General features: G+C 42.7%; 3 protein-coding genes across 7 annotated transcripts in view; 2 read left to right on the forward strand and 1 right to left on the reverse strand.

The window, feature by feature from the left end:
- LOC308382289 (dynactin subunit 1-like) overlaps positions 1–5,532 on the reverse strand; it is a 28,737-nt gene extending 23,205 nt beyond the window's left edge. For 2 of the 3 annotated variants that reach the window (XM_080860002.1, XM_080860001.1), the window contains exons 1-4: positions 4,239–4,312; positions 1,705–1,956; positions 1,372–1,453; positions 990–1,021 (exon numbers count right to left, since the gene is read on the reverse strand). In XM_080860002.1, the coding sequence (XP_080716128.1) occupies positions 990–1,021; positions 1,372–1,453; positions 1,705–1,956; positions 4,239–4,295 (423 nt within the window). In that variant the 5' untranslated portion in view covers positions 4,296–4,312. Of the gene's footprint in view, positions 1–989; positions 1,022–1,371; positions 1,454–1,704; positions 1,957–4,238; positions 4,313–5,418 lie in introns of those variants that run through there. The other variant, XM_080860003.1, reaches the window with a different exon arrangement.
- dctn6 (dynactin subunit 6) lies at positions 3,680–9,586 on the forward strand. Of its 2 annotated transcripts, none has more exons than XM_080860007.1 (7): positions 3,680–3,752; positions 7,434–7,498; positions 7,596–7,701; positions 7,780–7,868; positions 8,050–8,097; positions 8,411–8,553; positions 9,128–9,586. In XM_080860007.1, exons 1-7 carry the CDS (start codon positions 3,739–3,741, stop codon positions 9,224–9,226), a joined length of 564 nt encoding a protein of 187 aa, XP_080716133.1. In that variant the 5' UTR covers positions 3,680–3,738; the 3' UTR covers positions 9,227–9,586. The 2 variants fall into 2 exon arrangements, with proteins under 2 accessions (XP_080716133.1, XP_080716132.1); XM_080860006.1 differs by lacking the exon at positions 3,680–3,752 and adding an exon at positions 6,535–6,589.
- Positions 9,587–15,889: 6,303 nt separating this feature from the next.
- Positions 15,890–17,564, forward strand: part of LOC308382180 (RNA-binding protein with multiple splicing-like) — a 42,032-nt gene continuing 40,357 nt past the window's right edge. For both annotated transcript variants that reach the window (XM_080859866.1, XM_080859867.1), the window contains exon 1: positions 15,890–16,214. In XM_080859866.1, the coding sequence (XP_080715992.1) occupies positions 16,152–16,214 (63 nt within the window). In that variant the 5' untranslated portion in view covers positions 15,890–16,151. The remainder of the gene's footprint in view (positions 16,215–17,564) is intronic.

A 17,564-nucleotide genomic window follows, 5' to 3' on the forward strand; every position in this document is an offset into this window, starting at 1 on the left:
GTGTTCTAAATCCTACAGGGGACCAATAGTATACACTGTAAGGGAGAGGTAAGGAATATGGAGTCTGTGTTATACACTGTAAGGGAGAGGTAAGGATGGGGGAGACTGTGTTATACACTGTAAGGGAGAGGTACGGATGGGGGAGCCTGTGTTATACACTGTAAGGGAGAGGTATGGAATATGGAGCCTGTGTTATACACTGTAAGGGAGAGGTAAGGATGGGTGAGTCTGTGTTATACACTGTAAGGGAGAGGTAAGGATGATGGAGTCTGTGTTATACACTGTAAGGGAGAGGTAAGGATGGGGGAGTCTGTGTTATATTATCTTCTGATGTGTTGCTTTCATTTGTATTGGAGAACACTGACTGCATTCAAATAAAACCGTATCTTCATGTCTGACGTGATTTCACAACCAGCTCAAGACAATGACCATGAAAAGGGACAAAGACTGCCAGCGATTCAAGAACACAACCTTAAGCTGAACATGACAAACTCATAACTCCAGGGGGCGAAAGAAATGAGAAAGACACAGCATCCAATGGAGCGAACTGAACTAAAGTGATGGCATGTGTAAGACAACGTGACCCTTCGGGGAACTTAAAAGGACGAAAAAAGTAACGAGGAACAGGACAGCCATGAACACCATCACACAAGACAACCACAGGTTGTAGAGCATCCATCTTAACAAAAGTGAAACCAAGAGGTGAGAAGTTTTTCAAGGCATGAGCACATGAGAGAAGAAAGAATGTGTATGAAACCGCTTGAAGCCAAGACCCGAATACAGAGAAGTGCACACACACACACACACAGATTTAAGATACGGGTACCTTCCTAACTGATGGCGTCTTTTGTCCGCATGGGCAAGAGAAAATTAACAGGAGACACAAAAACACAACATACAGTTAAGCTACCAGGTTTAACATGTCTCTAGCTAGGGTTCCTCAGTTTGGGGCCGAGTCGGATGGTGATATGAAAAGCAGCTTTGTTTACCTGCTTGCCTCCTTTGGGAGTCTCTGGCACCTCTGGAAGAAAGAAAATGACAAGGGCGAAGATTTAGACACGTGCTGCAAAACAGACAGACCTTGGCACATTTTCATTGGAGCTTTTCTGAGCTCTTCATTGGACATGAAAGTTGTGCTAATATCCAAAGTCAGTATATACCACACAAGACCATAATCTGAGCATCTGTTTGCCCGGTGAATTGGGCACATATCCAAAGTGGGTATATACCACACACTGTTTGCCCGGTGAATTGGGCACATATCCAAAGTGGGTATATACCACACACTGTTTGCCCGGTGAAATGGGCACATATCCAAAGTGGGTATATACCACACACTGTTTGCCTGGTGAAATGGGCACAGGCACTCACCTTTCTTGAGCAGCTTTGCAATGCCAGAGTCAGGGGTTTCTGGGGAGCCGGCAGAGCTTCCACCCTCATCCAGCAGCTGGATCTGCGAGAGAGAGAGAGAGAGAGAGAGAGAGAGAGAGAGAGAGAGAGAGAGAGAGAGAGAGAGAGAACATCTGTTTCAATCCCAGCCCTGCACAAGGGAAGACTACCACCACAAAGAAAATCCCTCATCTTTCTTGATCACTGTGATGTGTCCAGAATCCTGAATCCAGAAATCTGGACACAGACACAGACACAGACACAGACACAGACACAGACACAGACACACTTAACCACCTGAGGGAGTGTACTCACCTGGGACTGGCGCACGAAGATGCCGTGGTTCTCCTCGCAGGTGAAGTAACGCTTGCCTTGCACGGTGCCGTCATTCTTGCCCTTGGCCTCGTCCAGGATGACGCCCACCCACTTGCCCGTGGCAAAGAGCGTGGCGCCCACGTACGCCACCATGCCACGCTCGCCCTTGCCAATCACCTCCACCCGCGAGCCCACCTTGGCCGGCTTGCCTCCCCCGTCCGAACTCATGCTGCCGAGGACACTGCTGCTGAGCTGGTGTGGGAGGGGTGGGGGTGGGGGTTACAGGACAGGAAAGGAGAGAAGAGCAGAAAAGTACGTGGTTGAGTCTGTCTTAAAAGGTTATTTGGTACAATAATAAATAATAATACATTTTATTTAAAGCGCCTTTCATGACACCCAAGGTCACTTCCCAAACAGGTTGTTAGAATTACAGTCATCACATAGAAATAAATAAAATAAGAAAAATAAAAGTCAGTCAGTCAGTCCATAAGCTATCTTGAAGAAATGAGTTTTAAGTTTACTTTTAAAGTCAGTAATTGATAGCGATAGCTATAGCAATGAAGCAATAGCGGTCCAACTGCAGAGGAAAGAGGAAAAAGAGCTTGAGGCAGAGTCAAAAATGACAGCACAATAGAAGGATGTGGGAGTGGGAGTGGGGTGGGGATATTGTTGCTACAGCTGTATCAGATGTTTAACAGTGTTTGACTGTATGGGTCAGCAAGCAGACTCTGAGGAGTTTATAATCAAATACATCTCTACCTACTACTCACATCTTCCTTTCAACCCTCCAGGTTTGAAAGGTGTATTCTAATGGTGTGTGTGTGATAAACGGGCTGTCACTCTAAACAAGAAATGATTCTTAATGTTTTGCCAGGTTAAAAAAAAGGCTAAATAAACTATGTAATTAGTGAGTGAGTGTGTTGTGTTGTGTGTTGTGATGTGGGGAACAGGTCGGCATTTTTCTGGAGATCAACAAGCTTGTTTAAGGAGATCAGTGCTGGCGCCCATGATGCCCATCGTTTCCACACGTTCATTCAAACCATGAAAACCAGGATAGCAGCTGCTGACAGGAGCAGAGTTCAGCCTGAGAGCTGTTGCAGATCTCTAACACAGACAGCTGTGCATGACAGGAGGCAAGCTTGTTGCCTGGTGTTGATGTCCGCCCCCCCTCTCTCTCTTTCTCTCTCTCTCTTCCTTTCTCTCTCTCTTTCTTCCTCTCTCTCTTCCTCTCTCCCTTCCTCTTTCCCTTCCTCTCTCCCTTCCTCTCTCTCTCCCTCTCAATCATAGACAAAGATGTTAAAGACCTCATGTCTGCCATCAACTAGGTCAACTGAGTCACAACATACCAAGAAAGATTGGCAACCTTAAGGCTACATGCCAACCATTTTATCAGCCCTCTTCTCTGGCAATTTCCCAGCTCCTGCAGGCTCATGGGAATGGGTGACATATTCAGTCATATGCCTCCTCAGAAAAGACCTCTAGGGATGCCTTGCACCAGGCTCCACTGTGTCTGAGCATACAGTCCCAGTCACGATGGAGCACAAGCCAACAAACTAAATTAGAGCCATCCTTGGCAATCATGTCCCGCAGGCACGAATCACATGTCCGGTGGGAAAGATAGAGACGGTTAGGGAATAATTCTACCTCATTTTCCTCAATCCAGAAGTAGGCTATTGGACAGATTCATTCCCAACATTTCAAGAAGAATAATTGCCCATCTAACATCTTAGTTGAATGATTACCGGGGGATTAGAGTGCTAGAGAAAATACATGCAGTGCAGAAGGAGAGCTTGGTGATGCTTGATCGCTGGAGAGTGAGACACGCAGGAGAAAAACACTGGTGTTTGCTGCCCACTGCAATGTTCAGCTTTACGGTCTCCGTTCTGGACCAGTAGTTGGTGCAGTCGTCAGCTTTTCGCTGCCATAAGCAAAAGACCGTTCATAACAGATACCCAGAGAGCTGGCTACTTCCGCGGAGAACTTGTGAGAACCGAGGTGCTTCACCACGTCAGAAACTGCGCAAACCACGGTATAATGTTGAGGTCGCGGTAAGTGCTTTACTAATTACACTGCTTAAATTAGCTAGAGATGTGCTATATACAATAACAGCACCGGAGGCGAACAACTTTTAAGTAAGTGGATGCAAATGTGACTAGATCAGTCAGTTGACAGTTTTCTTTAACATATGGTGACCATATTTATGAGACAAATTCCGGGGACATTTGTAGTTCAGACACGTCAACACATTCCCTTTCTAATACAGTGTAATGTATTTATCTTTGTAACCGAAAAATGGGCACGTCTGGTCACCCTACTTTAACATAACCAAACAAAGGTACGAAAAACGACTAAAGTGCTTAATGAATACAACAACCGTTAAAATGGTTAACCTTGCATTTTCTCTGCATTCATTCATTCAGGCTATCAAACCAATTAACACTTGTACCCATCTGGCTAATATTAATGTCTGCACTACTATCCATACATCACAAACATACCGAATAGAGCCAAAGTTGCATTTTAAAGACACTTACCCTAGGGGTAGGGGTGTAGGGGGTAGGGGTGTAGGAATGCCTTCTTGACATTGACATGTTGCTCTGCTATATCGTTCTAATATTATGGCACTATTCCCTTTCTAACTCTCACTTTTAACATGCTCGGCCTAGAGGGAGGGGACGTCGATGGTGATGTTAACGTTACTGGTTATGCCCATAGCAACCGACAAACTTCCAGAGATCGAATCATTTGGGTAGCATTGCATTTCACTGCTCGTGCATCAATCAAGACAGTCTTTTTCAACAATATTGGCATGGTATCTAGCTAATGATACTAATAATAATACATCAACAAAAATAGAAACGTGGAAGTGCCTTTCCAGGATGACAAACAACTCCACTTTTCACCCTCGTGAATTTGTGCAGCTTAGCTGGGATGTTGTCAATTTGCCTTTCAACAAGCAATATGCATCCTACTAGATAGCTAGCGATAGTTAGCTAGCTAAAAGTAAGCTTACTCCTTCGAGCCAACATACCTGAGATGGGACACGTCGACCATTAACAATGATGATCGGAATGATTTAAAGTTCGCTGACCTTACTTACCCTACAGTGTTAGTTAACGTCAACGATATATTATTTCGAGTTTGTTAATACAGCATCAACCTTAGCTATCTGCATCCAAAGGAGTGGCCCACAAAATCATGCAGCTTACCGTTAGCATGAGGATATATAATGGATTACAGTTGGTCGGTAAGGAAGAGCATTGCGGCTAAATTGCAGCTTAATGTATGAAACATTGATGGTGACATTGTCACTCAGATTGACATTAACAGTCATTTTTGCAACGTTTTGAAGAACCTATCAGTTAGCAGGTCCACTGTTTTTAGCATACCGAGCTAATAAATCCAGACACTCCAGATAGCTAGTTACTGGCTGTCAAGGTAGCTCCCAAGCTACGTTACATCTGAAAGGTATAAAACAGGCAGTGAAACGTTTGAGCTCACTTGCCCTTACCAGTTGAGAATAGATAATTCTACATGCAACATAAAATCATCTTCAGTTCACGTTAGCTCACTGACGTAAACCATCTTTGTTGTTACTGCTGACACATTTTTTTTGTTTAGCTAGTAGGCTAACAAAGCTAATCAATATTCACCCAGCTAGGGAGCTCATTAACGTGACATTCATCGATAACACAATAACTGATTACAACGTACCTGTAAACACAGTCTCTCTTTAGGAAGTGTTTCCACTTAAGAGTATGTTTATCCGTGAATTTGATTTGCAAAAACCATACGCCCTTTCAAAAGACACAGCGCCTTGGTGCCAACTTGACAAGTAATGGGAACAAGAGCTTCCGGGTTACTACTGGTAGAAAAGCAGATATGAAGTTTCTAAACCAGAGAGGGTTTGTCAGATAATTTAATAAGTTTACTGTATTGTAAATAACAAAACAAAAACAGGTGTGCGTTTGCCTTTGTTTATACCAAATGAACACCATGGCAAGTCAATTTATGACCCAACAACGTACTGAAGATTGTATTGTAGCCTACAGCATAGGACTAGGTTCATACAAAATGCATTACACTGGTTGGATTAAACAAAAATAAATAAATAATTAAAACTTGAAAGTAACTGATAAATATACAGAAACATAGGTGCTGTGAATATCAATATATAGAGCTGGGATGTAGCACAATAGAGGTGGTATATAGCCTGCCCTATGAGCATTTTGGAGTGGTCTGTAAATAACTGATTCAATGTATAGGCCTTAATACTTCAAACAATTGCATTTTCTTGAGGCATTTTCTCTCTCTATCTCAGCAGAACCTTTTCCACATTTGAACGAACCCTGGTATATTTACACATGTCTCTGAAGACTTTATTTGTTTGAGATTATTTGTTTGGTATTTTCTTAGTGACCGTTCTCCTTGTTGAAGCGTTGCAGGTGGATACACCAGATTGTTGCTGTACAGTCTAACCAAAGTGCAGCGTCAATCAATCTGTCGTTTTCAGATCAACATGATGCAAAACAACAAAACAAAGTTGTTACAATTCATGAATCTGAGGAAAGTTTGTCCGAGTCCGTATCTGTTCTAATTGTGAATAGATAATCGGTGACCTTACATATTTATTAGCAATTTTTTTTTTAACAATACATAACTAATGCAATAAATGAATAACATCCATAAATAACGGATTTTAATAAGCCTTTTTCGAAACCAGTATTACCAGATGTATACAGCAGATGGTAGCATTTGTCTTCTTGAAGTTTCTAGTCATCTTAATCGAGCAAGAATTCTCAGGCTGTGTAAATCAAGTACCTACAAAATTATACATAATCAAGATGGCGGATCCAAACTCAAAGCAGAATGCGAATCAGAAAAGGTATAACTATTTTCCTAATTTTCTTTCAGTAGGTGGGAATTATATCTGCTTTGAAGAACGTACACCTGTGGTTAGACGGGTCGCTAACTTACGATAGTCCATATAACAACATCATACAGCTTCCAACATCATGTAGGTAAAGGCGTTGGCTGATTACATAGAAGAATCAACATCACCAACCCATTGACCTGTTCAGTAACGGGTTGTTACAAATTGTTTCGTCAAATATCAGTAAACACCAGAGACTCAAGTTGACAGTTTTATTAACGGGTCGAATAACCATTAAGTAGCCTACCTAGCTAGCCACGTAGATATTTCATGAGACTGTAACTAGCTAACGTTAGCTAATCTACCCTGCAAATCTATTTCACTATCCTAGTTAATTTCGCTTAAAGGCACCCAGTGCAACTTTATAGGCTAGAGACTCGAAAAATAAACATTCAATTTCTAGTCTTTTTTACACGTAGTAAGTTTCAATAACTCCATACCAGTACATATCGACATTCAAGGAGCAAATATGAGACGTCGTTGTGTGGTGAGACCTGATAGAAAATCGTAAACAACAACAATCGCCGGTGGAGAGGCCATTTTTCCATTGACTGGAATCCTGCTTTATTTATTGGTGGCACCAATAAATATTAAGGGTTACGCTCTTGCGGCTAGTTTTAGCGCTCTTTTTAATGCCCAAAGTATCAAATAATGATGCAAATGTGCTAATATGGTGAAGTAAATTTCAATATCATAAAGATTGTCTTATCAAGAATATTTCCATTTTGATGCCATAATGTTGCACTGGGTGCCTTTAACTGCATCTGAAAGTCATCTCTCATCTTTTATTTTATAGTGCAAAATTCGCCGCCGGAGCAGTCGTCTGTGTGGAGAGTGAAATCAGGGGCGATGTGACAATAGGTGAGACTGTAATTGTTTTTCATGTCGTCTATCCAAGAGGATACGTTTTACATTGAAATTGTTTCTTCAAATGTGACTCACAAACATGATCTTCTAGGTGCGAGGACTGTGGTTCACCCCAAGGCACGAATTATAGCAGAAGCAGGACCTATAGTCATTGGCGAGGGGAACCTGATTGAGGAGCAAGCCCTTATTATTAACAGGTAACCTTAATATCGACTTTCTGTTACCTGTCTGTCATTTATTGAGACACGTAAGCTAAAGCATGAATCTTTTACCAGCTATCCTGAAAACATCATGCCTGACTCAGAAGATGTGGAGCCCAAGACGATGACAATTGGAATCAACAATGTGTTTGAAGTCGGCTGCGGTATCCTTTTATTAGGTTACGTGTTTGTAGTTGTAATGCATTTATAAAATCCAGGGCAAGATTTGGCAGAGTGGTTTAAGTATCGTTGCCAAAACAATGACATCTGTCTTCAGGAATTTCAGTCAGCAGAAACCTATTCCGTGTTGGCTGTTCACCGAATTGGCCTTAACCATTTGACCAGTGTCCCAAGCCCTGAAAATTGGGGACAACAATGTCATTGAATCTAAAGGTAAGACAAAGACTTCATTAGAGAAACTTACTGAACATGCTGGTTTTCCCAAGTAGGCTATTTCAATTCTGAGACTACACTGACATAGTGAAATATCTTTTTATCACTCTGAACTTTTAATACCAGATATAATCATTAGGGATTAAAAAAAGTGCATTTTTAGTAATTGTCTGTAATGTTGTCATTAATTAAAAATAAATCCTTTTAATTTATAATATTTTTTATTTGACTTGATTTTGTACCTCACTTTTTGATAAAACTTTGCCAAATAGCTAAATGATAACTATAAGAATTCCTATCTGTTGTCCCTCAGCGGACGTGGGCAGGAATGTGATCCTCACCAGCGGCTGTATCCTGGGCGCATGTTGCCAGTTGAACACGTGTGAGGTGATCCCAGAGAACACAGTCATCTACGGCTCCGGCTGCATGCGGAGGATTCAGACGGAGAGGCCTCAGGTAAAGATGGGGTGACCCCTGGAAAAGACCAATGGGAAAGGCAAGGCAGGGGGGGATGGGGGGTGGGGGGGGGGGGTGTATGTGTGACTCTTCCTCTCATTGGTTCAGCTCAACTGTACTCAGTTGTCTGTAACCTGATGGGAGAAATCAAACTAATTCAAGACAGTAATGCAAAGACATCAAAAACATTGGCGTCTGTAAAAGACCATCCGGGACAACAGGGGGCATGCGTGAGGCATCATTTCCTTGCACTCATTCAACTGAAATATTTAAAAATTACAAAAAAAATAAGAGTATCAGATACTGAGATATTAAATCATATGTCTGTTACCTGACCGGACGTGAATAAGTAAATAATGTAAATACATTAAAGACGGAACTAGGAACTAAGACTAATTTGACGAAACACAAGAACACTCTCAGCTGTGCTTTTTGTCTTAATATTTGCTATGGCTATTTTCTGTTTATGGCGATCCCTTAATTAAGATGATCATGTCTCTATACTGTGTTGTGTTGTGTTGTGTTGTTGTCTGATGTTTTAGATATAATCTATGCTTTCTGTGTTGATTATCAGCCTCAGACCCTTCAGCTCGACTTCCTGATGAAGATCTTGCCCAATTACCATCACCTGAAGAAGACGGTCAAGAGCTCATCCACCCCTGCCAGAAGCTAGCTTCATGTGTAAATGGAATCCAGAGTTGCAAATCTGAGTAGCTGCGCTAACTTGCTAGCTTGCTATCCTATTCCTAACTTGACCTAAGTTAAAGTATATATCACTGCATTGTTATTAATGCTATTTATATTTGTCTGAAGATTGTTGTTAAAATAATTAATTTACTTTTACTTTATGATTTTGTATTTGCTGATGTCTTTCCAAGTATTAAATATTTTTTGTCTGATTAAATCACAAGTGTCCTTGCCTGTGGGGATAATGTAGTTAATAACAGGAATGTCGTAGCAAACAGGCTAACAAATAGTTAAACGCTTTAACTAAACGTTTTTCTAAAATCAGCAGTAGTAGGTGTAATGGTGTCTCTATAGCCGATGTAGTAGACAGAAGAACGACCCAGGCTAGAACTTAATACACAGGGAACACACACACATATGGATAACAAATGTATCCTCTGCTGTGCTTGCAATAAATCATTCCTGCAATAAACACATTGGGAAGAAACAAATGAGATTCTAAAAGGCAAAGGCAATGGGGAAGAGTACATTCTGCAATTTAAGTCGTGTCCACCGGGTGGAGGCAGAGAAGCAGACTTGGTAGTGGAGGGCAGGTGAGTTTTGGCCTTGTGTGACAAAGAGCAATCCTGACAGTTTTTCAGCGTGTTGTGACTTCAGCCTGGCCCTATCAATACAAGAAACATTCTCTACGCTGGACTCAGAGCTATATATTTCATATGTCACATGATGTGATATTTGGCCATCCATTGCTGTAGTAGCCTAGTTCACGAAATTAGTGCCTTTTTGCTTTAATGTTCAAATAACCTATTGATATCAGAATGCATAGCAGTGACTAATAGACTGAGACTCATGAGAGGTGACTCCCTCTTTCAGGGTCCTGAAATGGCGACCCCCTGATCTGTGTGTCAAACCCAAAGGTCACTGCCTTGTCCAATAAGAATTAAGAATTCCTGACAGGTAACCTTTGCCTACCAGTACGCTCTCTCAGAAGTATGATAGGTGACCTATAGAATCCAGATGCCCCACCTGTGTTTCAACAGAAATAATTAACATCAACACGAAGAAGAACATCGCCACTACGTAGCTACTATGGTTTTTTAGGGCACCTGAGGGCTAGTTCCATATTGTATATATATATATATATATATATATGTATTTCAGGGGAGCTGTATCATAACACACTGAAACAGAGGTACAAACCGTCCTGATGATTGGGGTTGTTCCAACAGGGTGACTGTATCATAACACACTGAAGCAGAGGTACAAGCGGTCCTGATGATGGGGGTTGTCAGGGCGACTGCTTCCAGCTGCGTAGAGCAACCATTGCTGGACTGAACCAGATGAAATAAATAGCAGTGGCATGAGTGCCTACACTGTCCAATAATGGAACATGTCTGTTAATCCCAGAGCTACAATCACAACGCCACAAACAGAATCTCATCTATAGTAAACCTAAAGAGATGCCTATCGGTTCAACCCTAACCCAGTTGTGTGTGTGTGTGTGTGTGTGTGTGTGTGTGTGTGTGTGTGTGTGTGTGTGTGTGTGTGTGTGTGTGTGTGTGTGTGTGTGTGTGTGTGTGTGTGTAAGAGATGCCTATGGGTTCATCTTGTGAATAGTCTGTCGTGAGGACAGAGATAGCGAGGACAGATGGATGTGCCATAGTTTATGTGTAACCATAGATACAAAGATAAAGATCTACAAAGAGTTAAATGATGTAGGAACATGTGTCTCCACCCAACAGAGTTATAACAATCTTTAAGTTGTTTTTCAATTTTATTTAAGTTTAATTTTATGAGCACATAAGTATTTTTATTTTGAGGAATTGACCACTTTTAGTTTATAGTTCCCTATAAATGAAGTATAACTGCCCAGTTGAAGTTGTGTGTACTTTATGTTGGGGGTGCCTATGTAAAATAGCTACAGATACAGGAGAATAACTGACCAAGTGGGGTGGGGCGTGGTATCTGTGTTTTATAGCTATGCAGATATACAGAGGGATATATCTGTCTAAGACATAATATACAATACCAGTTGTGTACGTGTGTGTGTGTGTGTGTGTGTGTGTGTGTGTGTAGGAGGGAGGGACTGTCTATGTGAAACATAAACACACAAACATACATGGATATGGTCATGTATGTTCTACATAAGCTGTAACTGGTTTTCAGCTGTGTTCAACTCCCTCATTGACTGCCCCCATAAATCTATGCCAGATCGATTCAAGACTTGTCAAAAAGTGTTGAGTGACCCCATTTCATTGCCCCTCTCTATAGGTTAGATTAAAGGGGAACATGGATAGCACACGTCCGTGTTCTGATGTGGATTTGACTTGAGGAGAGTGATCGTGATCAAACCCAGTAAGAAGAAGAAGGCTTGATAGTCAGTCGCTTTCATTAAATGTCAATTTATATTACATTGCTGTGAGGGATGAATACGTCAAAATCTATCGATGATGTTTAAATCGGCGTGATGACTGCCGTTTAAAAATAGCAGCGGAGCAGTTCACTATTCACTGGTTAATATGAGTTTGTTTACTCGTACAAATTTGGATGAGTGTCTTCATTGACAGTTGCACATAACCAAATAAAAAAACATAACCAAATATGCCCTACATCCAATCTATGCATCCAATTTATATTGTTGGACCCTTAAATAAGTCATATACTGTCACAACAACACTTGTATTTGCCACTTAAAACTGATTAGTTATCTACCGGAATGTATTCCTAGTTCCGAGAAAAACCTTTCCAGAGAGCCAAAAAAGAATTCCAAATGGACATTCTAACCAGGTTGGTCAACGGTGTGGATATTTGTGTTGGCATCTGCACACGGTGTTGGCCACAGGGTCAAAGTTGAGTGTCCCACTCAATGACCAATTAAAACTTAAAACAGTCCATTTGTATGCAAGGACCACAACAACTTATGTTACCGCACCCTTAGAAAGCACTGCTCACAGGTAACCGCCGGCAACATCCGCCCCGAAGACAAAAGCATGGCTACGCATGAGTGGTGTTATTCTTATGCGTCAGCCATTTGGCGTGTGTGGGTTGAGGGGTGTGTGGGTGGTGGGGTGTGGGGGTTGAGGGGTGTGTGGGTTGAGGGGTGTGTGGATGGTGGGGTGTGGGGGTTGAGGGGTGTGTGGGTTGAGGGGTCTGGGGTGTGGGGGTTGAGGGGTGTGGGGGTTGAGGGGTCTGGGTCTGGGGGTGTGGGGGTTGAGGGGTCTGGGTCTGGGGGTGTGGGGGTTGAGGGGTGTGTTGGTTGAGGGGTGTGTGGGTGGAGGGGTGTGTGGGTTGAGGGGTGGAGGGGTGTGTGGGTTGAGGGGTGTGGAGGTGGAGGGGTGTGGGGTCGCAGGGCTTCCTCGACTCTTGCGTCTCGTCGCCTCGGAGGAGAACGGCACACTTCCTGACCGGTGGCTCACAAAGGCCGGAGACCCATTGTTCAGGAGGGGGGCGGACTCAAACAGGAACTGTTCAGAGGTAGTGGGGGGGGGGGGGGGGGGGGGGGGACAGACAGCAGGGATGACAGAGAGACGCTACTGTCCAGAGGTAGTGGGGGGTGGGGTGGTGGTGGTGGGGGAGGACAGCAGGGATGACAGGGAGACGCTACTGTCCAGAGGTAGTGGGGGGACAGACAGCAGGGTTGACAGAGAGACGCTACTGTCCAGAGGTAGTGGGGGGACAGACAGCAGGGATGACAGAGAGACGCTCTCCCCTCGAGGGGCAGTTGCAGACAACCAGCACTCTGGCATTCACTCCTTTGGTACTAGTGCAAAAACCAACACGTAACACGTCATTCTGCCAGAGTATACTGTGTTTTGGTAACAGACTAAAAACTCACTGGTTTCATGTCTTCTTTCATCATCATCCCAACCGAAAACTACGGCCGTATGGCCATGATCATAGACTAGGAGCACCGTAAAATAAATCCTTAACTAGTCATCTTGGCGGAGAATGAAAGCGGCCCATAAAGAGCAAATACTCTCCTCTCTGCCTGCCTTTTTTTGGGGAGGGGGGGGGGGGGGGGCTGGTGAGGTCGTGACTTTATGGGGTCGTGCATACCATTAGAGTTTCACATCAAAACCTCAAGCAGCGCATTAGAGCTATGATAACAGTTGTGCTGTAACAGTGGGCTCTTGATAAACAAGGCATTTCCATATTTGGTTGACTGTGGTTTGACTGAACGCCCTCCCCTTCTAGAACCGCCGTTCTCTCTATCTTTCTCTGCCTCTCAATCTATCTCTCTCTCTCTCTTTCTTACACACAAACACACACACACACTCCCTCTTTCTGTCTCTGTCTATTCTTACAGATTAGCAAAACATGCGCAAAGGGTAGAAGTGTTTGTGGCTGTGAATGAGCCGTGAGACATTCTGATGATTCAACAGAGAAGAAACAATAGAAACAGCACTACAGGAAACTCTCCTTGCCTTCCACCAAAGCCTCTCTAGGGTTCAGGCTGGCACATACAGTAAAGTAAAGTAGCTTTATTTCTCAATTACTTCAAATGTCAAGACATACATAAGTATTCGAAAAAACGTTTCCCACTCTTCTACGGTGAAACATATAAGTGCACAGGCACAACAGAGAGGACATACAAACATACAGACAAGACATTACATAATACAAGTAGAACATACAGATAAACATATAGCAGCATAAGTTACATAAAGTGAGGTTATGTAGTGCAAAAAATAAGTCTTATCATATATCATATGAAGTCTTTCAACCGAGAAGAACTAGTAGCTAGTTGGTATGGTGTTGTTTCTCATGCTGTATTAAGCAGGTGGTTGGGAAGGTAAGGGCTGTGAAAAAAGCTTTGAGGAAACACTAGAGCCTTAACACACAAACATGAGGGACAACCATCACAGAGTTGGTTTGGAATAGCAGAATATCCTGAATTAAGACAATAAAAAAAATCAAATAAGGGTGGTTGTCTTGTGAACAAATGAGAAGAACAATTCCACTTGTGTTTCAAAACACGAACAATCTTAGCTGAGTTTTTTTTACGAGTCACTGTCAACCTCCTGGAGCAGTTCACTTCAGTTTTAGTGTGCTGACCTGTACACAGTGTGACATTTAAGCTCATGTTGTGCTGGACCTGGATCTGGATCTGACTTCAGATCAGTTTAGTGTGAGGCTGAGAGTGCAGCGGCTCGGTAAATACTGGCCCACACAAGCTTGTATCTGCTCCTGTCAGAAGCAGCTGAGACACTTCAGTTGCACTCCTCCGCTCTGCATGCTCTCTCATCCCCCTTTCCTCTACCCCTCCCCCTGCCTCGGAGGAATGGTGTTAGGTGTTGATACGAGAGGGGGAGGGGGGAGTGGGTAGCGAGGAGCATCCTAATGTCTCCATCCTTCTTTCTCACCCACCTTTTATCTCACTCTTTTTTTTCTCTCTCGCTCACAATCACACACATACACAATGAGAACACAAAATGGAGCAAGTCTGGAGCAATTTTGTTTTTCACATTAAATGTTTGTTTTTCATTTTAGTTTTGTTTTAAGTGATTTCACTCCCTCCTATCTTCTGAATTACCGTACGGACATTGGTCCAAGCTTTTTTGGCTGTACCCTGTAGGCCTATTACCGAATATGGTGCAAGACAGTATGACTTAAAGCTGAACCACAGTGAGTTAAACTTGTTTCCAGTGAAATGAATCACCAAACGCCAATTTACGGAGAGGTGACTCTTTCCTCCACCCTTCCTGTCCTCCTTATCAAATAGCTTGGGCAACGTCGTAGTTGGCTACATCAAAAGATGCCAGGCTCTGACGCCCCACTCACTTCTAATATGCAACTAAGGCCTGAAGATTTATAAAGCCCATCCCTATGACATGAAAGTCAAGGTTACATTTGATGAACACGAGTAGTTGCGTCATTTGGGTTGTAAAGCAATCACCTGTCGTGCTTCTCAATAGGACCTGAGCTTTTATCCTTTGGGCATCAACATATAAAGTATGCGTGTGTAAATGTAGCCAGCGGGTACAGTTCTGTGCCGTGAGTAAACCTTTACAGAGACGTGCTAGCACCAGCTCTGGGGTTTGCTCTACTCGCTAGCACACCCGCGTCCATTGCCGGGTTCGAAGGCGGTGTGGGACTATGCCGGTTACAAGTGTGACTGGCGTATTTGCATTGGCCATGGGAGATAAGAATGAAAACTGTGGGGGCTGTTTTCACACGTTTAGACTTGGCTACTCATTACTGGCTTGTCATTAAAGTGGGTTAATGCCTAACCTTGTGGCAACACGTCTAAAGAGTGATTTGCGAGTTTATCTCTTACTAGTTTTAACATCTCTGTTGTGGCCTCTCTACTTGGGTCGAAGATTAACGGGATGGGGCTTCTTAATCCTGTGAAAGCTTTTAAACACACAAACTAAACACCTGGTATAATTTAATTGGAAATTCTGACTGGTTCCTGTATCTGTTTCGCAACTAGTCGTTGAATATAGTTCAACTATTCATTAACGTTTTTAACAGTTCGTAGTGTTTCCTTGAGTTACATTTTCAGGTTGCACTACACAATGGAGTAGCGCCTGTCCCACGCCCCGTAATGACCAACCCACCAATGATGCAGGTTAGAGAACTTTCCCCGTCAGTTGCAGCCACGAGCCAGCCCATAGAATTCCATCTCTGCGATCAGACGGGACAGAGACAGTGGCACGCGCGAGCTAACTGAAACTAATGTGTGAGAAGCTAGAGCATCTTGCGTACATTGACCGATGTGGAGATCGATTCGTCTTTAGTGTATTGCTGACTGCCCATCTTATTGACTAATCATCAATGCTGGCTGAGTACAAATACATCGGGTGATTTGTGGATTGTGCTCTGACGGCTTGTTCATTGTCTTTTGTGGTGCTCTCCATCTGACGGACGCACAACGACAATAGCTGGCTTGAATAAGCCATAGTTTGAAGATGAATAACAAACCAGAAAAGGAGAATGAATTGAATCACGAGTACACCAACCACGAGGAGGAGGTAAGAAATGTTAACTTATATTCTCCACATATCCCTTATCATGATCGACTTCAGCATCATTTCCGTTGGCGAGGGAAATCTTGTCTGACTTAATGGTCATTTTCGTGGCATGTCGCTATCAGGTATTAAGTATTTTCCAACTGTCTGCGTCTCTAGTAAAATAAAATATCCAGCCTACTTAAAGTTAAAAAAAAAAAGTTTAATTTGGGTGAAATGGTAATTCCGAAATATCGGTCGTGTTTTACTTGATTTTTTTTTAATTGTAAGGACATTTGAGCTCATAGTATAATGTATTGGGTTTATTTATTGCAAGTTTCCAAAGTAGTGTATACCTATAAGCTACTTCATGTGTAACGTGCGCCGTAACTTATTGTGCTAGATAGGAATGCGCAAACTTCACTTGAGTCACGGAAAGGATCAAGTGGTTCGTGTTTGCTATCCTAACAACCAGGCTTCCTGCAAATGTTAGCACATTGAAAATTCTTTACAATTTCTGTCAGAGGTTTTACATGCTCGACCTCATTTCCAGATAGGGTCTCTGTGAAAGGCTGGGTAAGCAAAGAAGTTCAGCTTTCAGTGCTTGTGGCTTGATATCAGCAACACACTGTTGCTAGAACTTACATCCGTGTTAAAAAAAAAAATGTGTGGGAAAGGTTGTGCAATGTAAGAAGTTGTGCTGAATTTCCTAATTTGCCAGCATTAGTCATTAACTTTGGCCGACCCAAAAGAGCCTCATCTCTGACACACCAATCTCCCGCTATTGAATTACCGGGGACCATAGACTTGTAAGCACAGGATTCAGATGACATCAGCTATTTCTTTTGGACCGGCAGCTGTTTTGTGGAGTCACTTGTGAATGAATACCCAGGCGATTTCCTTCCCATGCTCGTGATGGAAAAATGAAGCTCTTCCCCTCTTTGAAAAATACTTATTCTCTCCTCACCTTTCAATAAACACAATACACACACACACACACACACACACACACACACACACACACACACACACACACACACACACACACACACACACACACACACACACACACACACAGCCAGTGAGGGAGAGAGAGAAAGAGCCTCCTTGTAGGGGATTAGTCGACCAAGAACTATAACACACAATAGTTCTAACCATCAGAATTACTGTCTCACATTGGATAGACATATGAAATAGGTTTATACATTTGTATGTATGTGATTGTTGTGCTTATTGTTGATTGACTAGAGAATTGTACTAAATATTGTACCTGTCTTATACAGACTACAAGCTTAGAGTGAATAACAAGCAGCAGACTTGACCTCTCTCTCTCTCACTCACACACACACACAGGCACACACACACACACACGCA

The sequence above is a fragment of the Sprattus sprattus genome (genome assembly GCF_963457725.1).
Source record: "Sprattus sprattus genome assembly, chromosome: 21".
In the NCBI taxonomy this organism is placed as follows: domain Eukaryota; kingdom Metazoa; phylum Chordata; class Actinopteri; order Clupeiformes; family Clupeidae; genus Sprattus; species Sprattus sprattus.